General features: G+C 44.4%; 1 protein-coding gene across 1 annotated transcript in view; it reads left to right on the top strand.

The window, feature by feature from the left end:
• The first annotated feature begins 785 nt into the window (after window positions 1-785).
• The window catches only part of LOC110498645 (FRAS1-related extracellular matrix protein 2), a 54810-nt gene continuing 38985 nt past the window's right edge, over window positions 786-16610 (top strand). The window contains exons 1-2 of the mRNA XM_036954239.2: window positions 786-6107; window positions 6470-6559. Coding sequence (XP_036810134.2) covers window positions 1070-6107; window positions 6470-6559 — 5128 coding nt within the window. The 5' untranslated portion in view covers window positions 786-1069. The remainder of the gene's footprint in view (window positions 6108-6469; window positions 6560-16610) is intronic.

Here is a 16610-nt window from a genome sequence, read left to right as displayed (position 1 = left end):
ACCAGGTGACCCAATAGAGGGCACTATCGTCAGTGTTCCACAGTGTCATTGCCTTGCACTTCAAACGCTCCTGTTCAATGTTCGATCATGTTTAATGCACAATGAAAGCGAACCTCTAAATCAGCACTGGTGTTTGAATCTGAAACATTTAACGTAATACTCCACAAAATCATCACATCCTCCTTAATCTTTAATATGCATTCATCAAACTGTGTCTTTATGTAAGGTCTATTATCAATGTGTTTAGACCAGGGGTTCTTAAACTTTTTCAGCTCGAGACCCAAATGAGAAATTGATGTTCCTCCCGTGACCAAAATCGTCCTCCATCAACCCAAATTAAAAAGAAATAGTGTGTGATTATTTTCACAACCCTTCTCTCACATACATGCCCAGGGCCCACTTTGGGTCCCAACCCACATTAAAGCCAAATCTGCATGTGTTGTCTTGAAAACCTGGACACAGCATTTTTGGAGGTCTTCAACTGATGATTTAGGTTTCTTTTGGAGAGGAGGAGTTGTTTAGGTAGTTTGTTGAGGGCCAGAGGAGGATGGGGGGCTAAGACAGGGAAGGCTGGGGGGCTATAGAGGAGGAGGGAAGGCTGGGAGGGGATAGGCAGGGGGGAAGAGAGCGGGAGGGAGGGGATAGGCAGGGGGAAGAGAGTGGGGAGGGAGGGGATAGGCAAGGGGGGGATAGGCAAGGGGAAGGGTGGGGGGATAGGCAAGGGTACTGGAGGGGCTGTCCAATGTGTTTTCTTAAATTAGCTGTTGGGGGCGGGAGGCATTCTCTCCGTGTTGTCAGAGGGAGGAGTCTGGGGAAGCTGTCACTGTCTCCTGCTTCAGTATTACCTGCACCATAAGATCAACTACACTTTTCCTGTGTGAGTGTGAGTGGACAGAGAGAGAGAAAGAGGGAGCAGAGAGAGAGAGAACCAGAGACCCAAGCTTAAACTTTTCAACTGCCAGAGTGGGGTTTACTTTTTCTCATCTTTTTTCTTCTCTGGAGAGATTTGATTTGAAGGACATTTATTTCTGCTGAGTTATACAAAGTGGCAGGGCAACTGGCAGTGGACATGGCTGGTTGTCTGCAGAGGACAGGACTTTGTAAAGGGCAGGCACGTTTGTTGAGATGCCTCTTTGTGCTTTTCACTCTTGTCTTTTGCTTTTCCTCTGTGGACGCGGAGCCCCACCAATTCGATTCAGCTTTCCTTTACCATCAACGACAAGGACATCATGCTGACAGCATCGTTGTGGCCAACAATGGCCTCCGTGTTCCCTTCGGGAAGTCTGTGTACCTGGACGCTGTCAATGACCTGGTGACTGAGGTGCAGCCCGGAGACCGCTGCTCCATCACGGTCCTGGAGAATGACCCACTGGCCCAAAAACCCGGAATGCTTAGCCCTAAGAAGTTCCCCTGTGCGTTTGGCGGTGATGAGGTGAAATACACTCATTTTGGTTCCCGGAGCCCCAGTAAAGACAGGGTGAAGCTGCAGCTACGCTACGACTCCCAGACGGACACGGTGGTCATCCCCTTCATGCTGGAGGTGGAGGTGGTCTTCCAGCAGCTGGAGGTCCTCACCAGGAACATGCCCCTGGCTGTGGACAAGCTCAACGGCAACAGCAACCCCATTGACAAAAAGGGCCTGGACTTTTCCTTTGAGGATGGTGTCACTCAGTGCAAGGTCGCCACGCTGGTCGGCGCCGGCGGTCTCCCCAGGTATGGCACCCTTTTAAATAATTCCACTAATGGCCAGATGATGGACTGTGATGAGTTTCTTAAGCAAGGCATTCGCTACAAGCACACATCCACCACCAACTCTCCTAACAGAGACTATATCCCCATGTTGGTAGAGCTGCAGGATAATGAGGGAAACACCATTATGCAGGAGCATTTCCAGATCATGGTTAGAATTAGAGAGGGTACAGAGAACACCCCTCCCAAGCCTAGTTTTGTTGCTATGATGATGATGGAGATTGATCAGTTTGTGATGACAGCTATCACCAGTGATATGTTGGCTGCCGAGGATGTTGAATCTGATCCAGATGACTTAATATTTAACATTACGTCCCCCCTGGACCATCAGCAAGGCTACATCATCAGTACAGATGATCAGAACCTCCCCATCACCTCGTTCTACCAGAGAGACATTAAAGATTTGAAGATAGCCTATAAGCCTCCGTCCGAGGATTCAGAAGTAGAGAGGATTTTCCAGCTCGAGTTTGAAATTGTAGATACAGAGGGCGCCGTCTCTGATACGTTTGCCTTTATGATTGTGGTGAAGCCTATGAATACTCTTGCTCCCGTAGCAACCAAGAACATAGGGCAGCTTTTGTTTGAGGGCCAGTCCAGAACTCTCTCCAGCTCTCACAACTTAGAGATCAGTGATGAAGATAACCTGGACAATGTGAAAATCACAGTGGTGGACGGCTTGAAGCACGGCGAGCTGACGGTGCTCGGCGCGCGCAGGAAATTCTTCACACCGGCCGATTTAGATGCCGGCATCGTGGTTTACCAGCACGACGGCAGCGACACCTACAGCGACAACATCATTTTTAGAATGACTGATGGCAGCAATGAGGTCGAGTTTTTGTTCCCTATCACTATAGCCCCCACTGACGATGAACCCCCTATTATCAATGCAAACACCGGCCTGGTGCTTTTCAAGAATGAAATCATGCAGATTTCCCCCTTCATTCTGAGCGCCACAGACATAGACTCAGAGGATTCTACCATTAAATTCATCCTTGAGGCCCCATACTCCACTGTAGGGGAGCTTATCCTCAGACAAGTGGAGCCTCCCTCTAACCCCTCTCTCTGGAAGTTCAGTGAGACAGATGAGATGTTTGAACAGGTGGTGACCGAATGTTTCCAGCAGGACATTCTAGATGGGAAGCTCTTCTACCGCCACATTGGGCCTCACAGCACCACCACTGTGATGGATCAGTTTGTGTTCCGCGTCCAAGATGACAATAACCCACCAAACCAGTCCGGTGAGCATACCTTCACCATTAAAATCCACCCGGTGGATGACCTCCCACCAGAGCTCTACCCAGGGACCACGCTTCACATGACAGTGCAAGAGTATGAGCTGACTCACTTCAAGAAGACGTTTTTGCGTTACACAGATTTGGACTCGGATGACAGGGATCTGAAATATACCGTCACCAAGTCCCCCACTGACACAGATGAGAACAACCCGGCCCCCCTGGGTGACATTGTTCTGACTGACAGTCCCGACTCTGTGATCAGTGAGTTCACACAGGCGCAGGTCAACCACCACAAAGTGGCCTACAAGCCCCCAGACCAGGAACTCGGCATCACTCCAAAAGTACTTCAGTTCACATTCATTGTGGAGGATACTGCTGGGAATACAGTAGATGGACTATTCACTATTTTCTTACAGCCCGTTGACAACAAACCTCCCTTTATCACCAACACTGGTTTCACTTGCCAGGAGAGAAGCACGTACATCATCACTAAGAAGGAGCTCGATGCCACCGACCAGGACACAGAATATGAAAATATTCTATTCACTGTGACCCAGATTCCTCGCTATGGGCAGTTGCAGTATTTAGGGATCGATATGTCGAACAGTGAGACATTTGTCCTGGAGGACATCGAAAATGGCCATATTGCCTACATCCATGGCGGGGAGGAAAGCCTCAGTGACGTTATCAAGTGTGACGTCAGCGACGGCTTCCATGAGGTACCTATCATCATCAAGATCTCCATTAACCCAGTTGATGACAAGACCCCCACCATCATGCTCCCTGCTGGCCTTCTAGGGGCATCCATCGATGTCCTGGAGAACGGGGCAACTGAAATCACCAGCAATGTCATCCAGGGCCGTGACGAAGACACTGACGACCTCATGCTGACCTTCATCGTTGAGGAGCCCCCCAGGCTCGGTGAGATCCTGGTGAGCGGTGCCCGCGCCGAGAGGTTCACCCAACAGGACATCATCAACGGCGTGGTGATGTATGCCCACACTAGTGGTGAGATTGGCTCCTTCAAAGAGCATGACTCCTTCAACCTCACCATCTCCGACATGTCCGATGAATGGGTCGTCGGGGGCAACAAGGTCCAAGGAGTCCGGGTGCTCGTCACCATCCTGCCCGTCGACAGCATCCCACCCATCGTCAGCGTCGGGGAGCAGTTTGTGGTGATAGAAGGGGAGAAGAACGTCATTACTCTGGATCACGTTATGACTGAGGATATGGACACAGACAACAATGACATCCTGTGCACCGTTATTGTCCAATCAACATCCGGGTACGTGGAGAATATCTCCCCAGCTCCAGGTTCTGAGAAGTCCAGAGCAGGCACCGCCATCACCGCCTTCAGCTTCAAAGATGTCTTCCTCGGTCATATCTACTATGTCCAGAGCATCCACAAAGGTGTGGAGCCTGTGGAAGACAGGTTCACCTTCCGTTGCTCCGACGGCATCAACTTCTCTGATCGCCACTTTTTCCCCATCGTCATCATCCCTGCCAATGATGAGAAACCAGAGCTCTTTATCCGTGAGTTTGTCGTGATGGAGGGCATGAGTCTGGTCATCGACACACCCATCCTGAATGCGGCCGATGCAGACATTCCAGGGGATGAACTGGAGTTTGAGATCATAAAGAACCCCAAGCATGGCAAGATAGTTCAGCAGCTTACAACGGGCACAGTCCCTGTTGTCAGGTTCTCCTTGGAACAGATCAATGAGGCCTCCAACATCATCTACGAACACGACGACTCAGAGACCAAAGAAGACAGTTTCGAAGTTAGGCTCACAGACGGGAAACACACAGTGGAGAAGAAGATTCTCATCATGGTGATTCCTGTCGATGACGAGACACCGAGAATGGCCATCAATGATGGACTGGAGGTTGAGATCGGAGAAACAAAAATAATCAACAACAGGGTCATGAAGGCTACTGATCTGGACTCGGAAGACAAAGAGCTCATCTACGTTGTGCGCTACGGCCCAAGCCAAGGCTATCTCCAGCGTATCACCAAGTTCGGACACGTTGTGGGCAACATCACCCTCGACATGAACTTCACCCAAGACGAAGTCGACAAAAACCTGATCCAGTATGTGCATACGGGCCAGGAGGGTGTACGTGACCTGCTTAAGTTTGACATTACCGATGGCATTAACCCCCTTATCGACCGATACTTCTACATCAACATCGGAAGCATCGACATGGTTTTCCCCGATGTCATCAACAAAGGCGTGACCCTAAAAGAAGGGGGCAAAGTGACTCTCACCACTGACCTGCTCAGCACCACTGACATCAACAGCCCAGATGAGTTCCTCAGCTTTAGCATCACACGTGCCCCTAGCAGAGGCCACCTTGAATGCACTGACCTCCCAGGTGTGCCCATCTCCACCTTCACCCAGCTGCAGCTGGCCGGCAACAAGATCTACTACATCCACACCTCAGACGATGAGATGAAGATGGATAGCTTTGAGTTCGAGGTGACGGACGGCTACAACCCGGTCTTCCGCACCTTCAGAGTGTCCATCACGGACGTGGACAACAAGAAACCTGTCCTGAGCGTCCATAAGCTGCTGTTGGGAGAGGGCGAAAACAAGCTCATCACCCCATTCGAGTTGACCGTGGAGGACCGTGACACCCCAGACAACCTGCTGCGCTTTGTGGTCACCCAGGTGCCGGTTCATGGCCAGTTGCTGTTCAACGGCACCCAGCCAATCAACACCTTCACCAAGCAGGACCTGAACGAGAACCTCATCACCTACAAGCACGATGGCACCGAGTCCAACGAGGATAGCTTCTCGTTCACCGTCACCGACGGCACACACAACGACTTCTACGTATTCCCTGATACCGTGTACGAGACACGTAAGCCTCAGATGATGACCATTCACATCAGCACTATTGACAATGGGGTCCCCCAGATCGTGGTCAACAAGGCTGCCCCGTCCCTAAGGGTTCTGCATAGCGGCCACCTTGGCTTCCTAATCACCAGCAAGGCCCTGAAGTCTGAGGATCGAGACAGTCCTCACAAAGTCCTCAAGTACTCCGTGGCCGAGGCCCCACAGCATGGCTTCATCATGAACACTGCCCTGGGCAATGACAGCATCAAGGCCTTCACACAAGGTAAGACTAGCATTTAATATTACATATACGTGTATATAACCATTTAAAAAACAATTGAGGAAAAAGTGAACGAACATTCATAAAATTAAAATCTGATATATTTACCTTTTTTCCCATTTTATTCTATCTAATTGATGGAAGTTATGTACTTTGGGAAAATTATGTTTACAATATCAGTAAGACCAGTATTCACACTCCTGCCAGAATCAGTATTTTAATGCCTTTGACTTTGACATAATCTAAAATGATGCCTGAGGGCTGTAAGTAACATTCAGTAGAAAGTGGAGTAATCATCTCAGATGTTCTAAAGAATGTAGAGATTCTCCTCCTTACATTTCCAATTCACCCTTTCATGTCATCAGCTGATATTGACGAAATGAAGATTTGCTACGTGCTGCTTGATGGTAGCAATGCCACAAGTGATATCTTCTACTTCACAGTTGAGGATAAAGGTAAGACCCTCTTTTTTAATATTTGAACCTCATGCTCATTGACGTTGTTGGGTCTCATTACTGCAGACTTATATCACATGGCCTGTAGGCATTCTTTTCGGCTTCATCCTTCTTTTAAGATTGAATCTCTTTGTGATTAAATCTTCCTGCTCTCTGTCAATCTCTAAAGTGTTTGCATCACAAAGACTTAAACGCAGTTCGCCATGACTGACAGCTAGCACAGAGCCCCTTCTCTCTCCTCGCCCCACTGCTGAGGGTGGCAGGTTTAAAGAAGGTTTAAAGAAGGGGTGGAAGAGGTCAGTGGGGACATGGGCCGAACAGTGTCCCTGGGTGTGTTAGTAGTGAAAGGGATGGAACGCCCGGCAATTAAAAAAGCTCTGAACTTTATTGTATCATGAACAATGGGGGTTTTCCTTTGTGGTTTTTGTCCTGGGTATTCTTCAGTGTTTGAAGTGATAGCATGACACCAAATTTGCCACCTTCAATGCCTCCAAGGCATTCCAAGTATTCATCAAACCATATGTCCGTTTTTATGGAAATCGATCCTAGATAAGTGAGAATAGCATGAGCCTTTGACCCTGTGTGTAGAGGAAACTACTAATTTTGAACAGCAGTTTTGTAATGATCAAGGTGACTGTTAACCTGCTTCATTGCTTCTCTAGGTTAGTGGAACAGAAACGTAACTATTTCATAGTGAAGTTAGCAAGTTTTGCTTCTCAATCCAAAATTCTCATGGAATCGTTTAAAGTGCTTCTATTTTTTTTGGATTCTATTTTCTGTTTGACTAGTCATCAGAAAATTGAAAATAGACTAGTCATTACCATCTGATATGCCAGATCCATTCCTTAACTTCTCTAGGGATCCTTTGCTTGGGAGGCTTTGGATTTCAGTAGCTGTGTGTATTTATATTCCCCTAGAAATTAACGTTTGGTCCGATGTCATATGAACCGTATCTTATTGGATTTCATAACTATCCACACAGGTTGCATCTCTATCGTGACAATCCTATTGGTGTTTTCAGTATACAGTCATTATTATGCATGATTATGATGTTAGTGTTTGTATAACGTAGCTTTTCTATGGTATTGTCAGTAGATTTCAACTATTGGAGTAAAGCATACTTATCATAAAATATGTTTTTGGTTTCAAAGTACATTCTACATATTCTACACATTTGTTGTATCACACACAGACTGTGGAGTTTTGAAACGAATCAGTTGTTGGATATTAGTTTGCGCTTTGTTATGGTTCACTTTGTCCAAAGTACCATTGTGGACGTAGTTTATCTGCATCACGGATATATATAGCGAATGCAAAGCAAAGGATCAAAATATAGCAGGTGGGGATGGGGGCATGCGTTGCTATTTTAACATCAGCTGTAAATGCTTAACGCATTCTGAGGTTTTGAAATGCATCCCTCCATGACACACTGTAAGAAAGGTTTGGGCTATATTTATGCTGGATTGAGGACTAGCTAGCTAGCACAATATTATCATCATCATCATCATCACCATGGTTGATGGCCACGGAGGGTTTAGGTGTCATGGCATTTTGGTCAATTCCTCTTGTTGTTTTCACCAAGTTTAACCCCTAAGTTAACCCTTTCATCTTCATGTTAGCATTCACGCCCGGTAATGGACTCTCCTGTTAGGACAGAGAATTGACTGTGAGAACAGAGTGGGAGAAAGGTTGTTAACTAGTTTCTGAAGATATTGCACAACAAGGAATTATTTTCCTGTACTGTTCCGATCCACACATGCTGAAATACTGAGACTTATTTTCTTAATTATTTATATTTTTTAATGCATGTGTCTCCCCAAAGTCCTCTTACTCATGCTGAATTCCAGATGGCCATAAATGGCTGTTGCTCTCAGACAGTATAGCCTTAATGGATAATAGGGCTTTCTTTCTCAGGGCTGTCTGTAATTGAGGGTCTGGCTACAACAGGAAGGGGACACAAGGGCTTCAATTAGCTCCACAATCCCCTGTGTTTGTAGTGTAGTCTGTCCCACTGTTCTGTTTGAGATTCCAGCCAGCACATCTGAACCAGGTGCAGGGTTGGCTCTATACCTCTCTGCCATCTGTCTAATGTGACTTTGTTTCTGTCTGACTACGTTTAACATGTGCAGAGCACTGAGTCAGGGCTGGTAGGACACACACCACACACACACACACACACACCGAGTAACATCAAATAAAGGCATTAAAAGGCAACAATTGCCGGAGTCTGTTACTGGCATGTAGGAACAAGTTGACACATCATTCTGTTGGTCAGCGAATTTCCCCCTAAAAGTTTAGTGTTTTCTTAATGTGTGTGAGAAACACCGCTGGACGTTCTAGATTCTATAGAATAAATGTCTGCAGCAGAAGTGACCATGAACAATACCTTAAAATGAATACTATTTACACCCTAAGTGTGCAAAATTCACATAGAAAATAGTCCAAATGGCTGCATTCTCTCCCTGTAGAGTTGTATTGCTGTATTGAAATAACATGTCATAAATAATGCGTTATGGGTAAGAAGAGAAAGAGCGAGGGGTCAGGGTATTTCCCCTGGGTGTTGGTCAGGAGTGGGTGTTGGCCGGCCCTAGCCTTTTGGGGGCCCTATGCGAGAGTGTAGAGACTTATTATAATTTTAAAGTTAATTTCCTGCAATTCTACACATTTGCCATTATTCGGCCATGATTACAACAAATTTAAATAGCTGAATGGACTAACTTACCAAGCTAAAAATTGTTAGCTGCCATGGGCTAAATGAGCGACTGTCAGTGACCGACATAATGAGAAAAAAACTGCTAATGCACAACCAAATGTCGAAATTGCACCTTGTGTATTCTACTATTCTTACTCTCAGTAGTATGTTGAGACCCTGACTGAATTCATTTGAATGAAGCTCTCCCCTCATCCCTCACCTTGATGGGAATGTAGTGATATAGCGTAGCATACTGTTAGCATAACCTTTATGTGTGAAGTGGTGATGAATGCCCCCGGACATTGACTCTGTACCGGCACCCCCTTATATATATTGCTATTTTTTACTGCTGCTCTTTAATTACTTTTATCTCTTATTGTTATCTGTATTTTTTTAAACTGCACTGTTGGTTAGGGGCTCTTAAGTAAGCACAACACCTGTTGTATTCGGCGCTTGTAACTAATACAATTTGATTTGCTGAACTGTGTCACCCTGGCTACACTACAGCTGACCAGGCCTTCCTGGGGCAAGTGGGCACATCTCTTGATTGGGGTTCTGACAAGGAGAGCCAGGCAGGCTGAACTGGGTCCAGGCAGGCTGTACTGGCTCCAAGCAGGCTCAACTGGGTCCAGGCAGGCTGTACTAGTTCTAGGCAGGCTCAACTGGGTCCAGGCAGGCTATACTGGGTCCAGGCAGGCTCAACTGGATCCAGGCAGGCTGTACTGGGTCCAGGCAGGCTGTACTGGCTCCAGGCAGGCTCAACTGGGTCCAGGCAAGCTGTACTGGGTCCAGGCAGGCTCAACTGGGTCCAGGCAGGCTGTACTGGGTCCAGGCAGGGTGGCGGTGGCTCTGGTCCTGGGTGTTTTGGAGGGAGAGACCAGAAGAGAGAGGGGGTTCAGCTGAGTCAGATACTGTGTGAAATGTGCCTTTTACTCTATGTGGTACCACACCTTTTACACTTTCTAGCTGCACACCAAAATGAATACGGAAGTGTCATTACTGAGTTGAATCCTTTCATCATTCAGATGAACATGTTTCCATTGAGGAAATAGTCCTGCAGATACATTGATAGTTGCAGCTGTCTTTAAACTTTTACTGCAGTGGGCTAAAGTTGCAGCTGTCTTTAACCTTTTAGGGTCACACAGAGTGTTTCTTGGTAGTCTTAAACAAATCTACTTTGAAACAAAAGTATACACCTCACACACATGGTTATGGGCTTAAAAAAAGAAGACACCTGTACCATGTCAGATATAGAGTTGAAATATATTACATTTGGAGTTTGCATCTGACAATTGATCTAGTGTCAGCCCTCTGTTCTGTCACAATAACAAAACTATTTGACATAGAAACACCGTATTATTAGTATTTTTATCATGTTTATTATGAAATTCTGAAAAGTAGTGCATTATACAGACAATTGGATGCCATTTTGGAGGCATCCCATAGCTTTCTAAGGGACAGGCTTGTTAAACACATATCATCACAAACCTGCCTAGCAACACAGGACCTCAGCCTCCCCAGGCAGTCAGCCAATACCTATGTGTAGCGGTCCGGTATGCATCCTCCCTTTTCAATACATACTGTACCTGTCTTTTCTGTACCAGTATATGTGTCAAAGATTAGAAGTCTTGTCAATCTACACATGAAAAAGAAAAGCACACTAGGAACTCAGATGCAATAATTTAATAGCCTAATATCCAACGTTTCAACAGAGAAGCTGTCTTCATCAGGGTATAATGACAAACACTGCGGGTAACTAGTTTATATAGTGTCAAAGGACACGCACAGGTGTCTGTAATCATGGCCGGGTGTGGCCTGATATCATTGGTTAATTCTCAGATTTAAAAATAACATGTAAAAAACATAAATGGATAGCATACGATCATAGATACAATGTGGCTTCTTAGGCCTACAAACATTTACAATGAATAGCACAATCACAAGAATCACAGGAATGGCTTAAGATCAAAGTCTACATTGAGACCGAAGGGAGCAAGGGTCTTTAAATTAAAGATCCAGGCAGCCTCTCGTTTTAACAATAAACTGTCGAGGTCACCCCCTCTCCTAGGGAGGGTGACATGTTCAATGCCGTTATAACATAGGGACGAAATCAAGTGGTTGACTTCCAAAAAGTGGGAAGCTACACACACATGCAACTTACACAGTCTTGCATGTGATGGATAGGTACACACTCAATCTCCTTACCTTTAGAGACTTACAGTCTCCATGGTGGAGAGGGTGGTGATGGGGTGAGGAAAGGGTGAGGAAAAGGGAATGAAAGAGGGAGGAAGGGGGAGGAAGTATTCCCAAGTCCCAGCAGGTGTTGAGAGACACAGAGGCAGCGGCGGCTCTACCCATAGCACGGCTGTGTGTGTGTGGAGGGGACTTCCCAGTGTCTCTGCATTGTTCAAGAAAGGGGTCAGCAGTTGCCACACTGCGGGAAGTCTTGTCTCTTGAAATGGACAGTGGCCACATTCCAAGTCCTGGTAGCATATGCTGTCCTTTTTCAGTCAGGACCCCAGAGGGAGGCCCTGTGGAGTGCCTGTTTAACTTTTCACCCTTCGGGGAGATCCGATGGATGGTGGAATGTGTAAATCATCAGTCAGCCCTGAGGGGTAGCAATTAAAAAATGTAAATGCATTTTGGAAAGGGTTGTTTAGAAACTGATGTCAATGTTATACAACAATAAGCAGACTGGCTGAATCATAAGTGACAAACTCAGACAGGTTCCCTTCATTCAAGTCTTAATGTATTATTTGATGAGGGAATACCTTACCCCTTGAGGCCCATAAGGACCCAACCAGCCCACTGGTTCTGTTCTGAGGGGCGATTATAAGGTACTCTGATGATAAAGTGAGCTGACCTAGACCTACTCCCTCATCTCCAGGCATATGGCCATGTAGAGATGTCCTCTTCGTTGAGTGATGGACTCAAGTTGTTAGAACAGGTTAGAACGGTTAGGGTTAGGAGGACGGGGTATTATTACCATCACTACACAGATAACTGATTATTGATCTAGTGTCAACCCTCCGTCCCTTCACCTAATCCTGCTGAAAGACACAGCAAAGCCCTGACCTGGATTCTGCCTCGCTCAAAATGGCCACCTTTGAATGTTTCCTCAACACTGTTTTTGTTATTGTTGGCTACCCCTGTGTGATAATAGGGTTATGACAAGGTGCTTGGATGAAAGGCAGTGTCATTCTATCATAAAAGGCTAGATGTATTTTTCAATTTCCATATAGCCTCTTCAAAAGAAACTAGTCTAAAGGCACAACGATTATTAGCCTCTGAGCTCTATCCCAATAATGAATAAGTTCAGTGTGTCAGTTGGGGTTACTCCTCTTCTGTCATCCAGGACTGTCTACAGACGAGTGGTCCATCAGGCCAGGGCCTACCCTGCCAGAGGCTAGTAGTAACCCCTTTAACAGAACAATGTCAGACTCGTCCAGACTCGTCCAGACCCCTGAAGGTTTTTTCTTCCTCCTTTGTCTTTTTACCTGTTGAACCAGGAAAAGCCCATTGAGACCTGGTCAAGAAGGCAGCAGCATCAATACAACATTACAACATTAAAAACATACAATAAAGCATCAGCACATCAATACAATACAATCAGCACAACAATACAATACAATCAGCACAACAATACAATACAATCAGCACAACAATACAATTCAGTTTGTCCGTGATGTGTACGCCGAAGAACTTAAAACTTTCTACCCTCTCCACTACTGTCCCGTCGATGTGGATAGGGGGGGTGCTCCCTCTGCTGTTTTCTGAAGTCCACGATCATCTCCTTTGTTTTGTTGATGTTGAGTGTGAGGTCGTTGTTGGTAATCAAGCCTACCACTGTAGTGTCGTCCGCAAACTTGATGATTGAGTTGGAGGCGTGCATGGCCACGCAGTCATGGGTGAACCACCTGGGGGCGGCCCGTCAGGAACTCCAGTACCCAGTTGCACAAGGCGGGGTCGAGGTTGATGACGAGTTTGGAAGGTACTATGGTGTTGAATGCTGAGCTGTAGTCGATGAACAGCATTCTCACATAGGTCTTCCTCTTGTCCAGATGGGTTAGGGCAGTGTGCAGTGTGGTTGCGAATGCGTCGTCTGTGGACCTATTGGGGCAGTAAGCAAATTGGAGTGGGTCTAGGTTGTCAGGTAGGCTAGAGGTATATGGTCCTTGAGTAGTCTCTCAAAGCACTTCATGATGACAGAAGTGAGTGCTACGGGGCGGTAGTCGTTTAGCTCAGTTACCTTAGCTTTCTTGGGAACAGGAACAATGGTGGCCTGCAGCCTTGCGAGGGTTAACACGTTTAAATGTTTTACTCACATCGATTGCAGTGAAGGAGAGTCCGCAGGTTTTGGTAGCGGGCAGTGTCAGTGGCACTGTATTGTCCTCAAAGCGAGCAAAGAAGTTATTTAGTCTGTCTGGGAGCAAGACATCCTGGTCCGCAACAGGGCTGGTTTTCTTTTTGGAATCCGTGATTGACTGTAGACCCTGCCACATACCTCTTGTGTCTGAGCCGTTGAATTGCGACTCTACTTTGTCTCTATACTGACACTTAGCTTGTTTGACTGCCTTGCGGAGGGAATAGCTACACTGTTTGTATTCGGTCATGTTTCCGGTCACCTTGACCTGGTTAAAAGTAGTGGTTCGCACTTTTAGTTTTGCGCGAATGCTGCCATCAATCCACGGTTTCTGGTTTGGGAATGTTTTAATGGTTGCTGTGGGTACGACATCACCGATGCACTTGCTAATGAACTCGCTCACCGAATCAGCGGATTCGCCAATGTTGTTGTTGGACGCAATTCGGAACATATCCCAATCCACGTGATCGAAGCAGTCTTGAAGCGTGGAATCAGATTGGTCGGACCAGCGTTGAACAGACCTGAGCGCGGGAGCTTCAGCACAACAATAAAATCAGCACAACAATACAATACAACCAGCACAACAATACAATACAATCAGCACAACAATACAATACAATCAGCACTACAATACAATACAATCAGCACTACAATACAATACAATCAGCACAACAATACAATACAATCAGCACTACAATACAATACAATCAGCACTACAATACAATACAATCAGCACTACAATACAATACAACCAGCACAACAATACAATACAATCAGCACAACAATATAATACAATCAGCACTACAATACAATACAATCAGCACTATAATACAATACAATCAGCACAACAATACAATACAATCAGCACAACAATACAATACAATCAGCACTATAATACAATACAACCAGCACTACAATACAATACAATCAGCACTACAATACAATACAACCAGCACAACAATACAATACAATCAGCACTATAATACAATACAACCAGCACTACAATACAATACAATCAGCACTACAATACAATACAATCAGCACTACAATACAATACAACCAGCACAACAATACAATACAATCAGCACAACAATACAATACAATCAGCACTATAATACAATACAACCAGCACAACAATACAATACAATCAGCACAACAATACAATACAACCAGCACTATAATACAATACAATCAGCACTATAATACAATACAACCAGCACTATGATACAATACAATCAGCACTATGATACAATACAATCAGCACTACAATACAATACAACCAGCACTATAATACAATACAATCAGCACTATAATACAATACAATCAGCACTATGATACAATACAATCAGCACAACAATACAATACAACCAGCACTATAATACAATACAATCAGCACTATAATACAATACAATCAGCACTATGATACAATACAATCAGCACTACAATACAATACAATCAGCACTACAATACAATACAATCAGCACTACAATACAATACAATCAGCACTACAATACAATACAACCAGCACTATAATACAATACAATCAGCACTATAATACAATACAATCAGCACTATGATACAATACAATCAGCACAACAATACAATACAATACAATCAGCACAACAATATAATACAATCAGCACAACAATACAATACAATCAGCACAACAATACAATACATTACAATCAGCACAACAATACAATACAATACAATCAGCACAACAATACAATACAATCAGCACAACAATATAATACAATCAGCACAACAATACAATACAATCAGCACAACAATACAATACAATACAATTAGCACAACAATACAATACAATACAATCAGCACAACAATACAATACAATCAGCACAACAATACAATACAATCAGCACAACAATACAATACAATCAGCACAACAATACAATCAGCACAACAATGCAATACAATACAATTAGCACAACAATACAATACAATCAGCACAACACTACAATACAATCAGCACAACAATATAATACAATCAGCACAACAATACAATACAATCAGCACACCAATACAATACAATACAATCAGCACAACAATATAATACAATCAGCACAACAATACAATACAATTAGCACAACAATACAATACAATTAGCACAACAATATAATACAATCAGCACAACAATACAATACAATCAGCACAACAATACAATACAATACAATCAGCACAACACTATAATACAATCAGCACAACAATACAATACAATTAGCACAACAATACAATACAATTAGCACAACAATACAATACAATACAATCAGCACAACAATACAATACAATTAGCACAACAATACAATACAACACAATCAGCACAACACTATAATACAATCAGCACAACAATACAATACAATTAGCACAACAATACAATACAATTAGCACAACAATGCAATACAATACAATCAGCACAACAATACAATACAATCAGCACAACAATACAATACAATACAATCAGCACAACAATACAATACAATACAATCAGCACAACAATATAATACAATCAGCACAACAATACAATACAATCAGCACAACAATACAATACAATCAGCACTATAATACAATACAATCAGCACAACACTACAATACAATCAGCATCAGCACAATAATACAATACAATACAATCAGTGTAACAATACCATCCAATCAGCGTAACAATACGATCCAATCAGCGTAACAATACGATCCAATCAGCGTAACAATGCGATCCAGTCAGCATAACAATACAATGCAATCAGCGTAACAATATGATCCAATCAGCGTAACAATACCATCCAATCAGCGTAACACTGCGATCCAATCAGCGTAACACTGCGATCCAATCAGCGTAACAATACAATGCAATCAGCGTAACAATACCATCCAATCAGCGTAACAATACGATCCAATCAGCGTAACGCTGCGATCCAATCAGCGTACCAATACGATCCAATCAGCGTAACAATACGATCCAATCAGCGTAACACTGCGAT

Source organism: Oncorhynchus mykiss, chromosome 19 (genome assembly GCF_057628025.1).
Source record: "Oncorhynchus mykiss isolate SJ-2025 chromosome 19, ASM5762802v1, whole genome shotgun sequence".
NCBI classification, from domain to species: domain Eukaryota; kingdom Metazoa; phylum Chordata; class Actinopteri; order Salmoniformes; family Salmonidae; genus Oncorhynchus; species Oncorhynchus mykiss.
The sequence above is the reverse complement of the archived record's forward strand: the minus strand, read 5'-3'. Positions and strand labels throughout refer to the sequence as shown.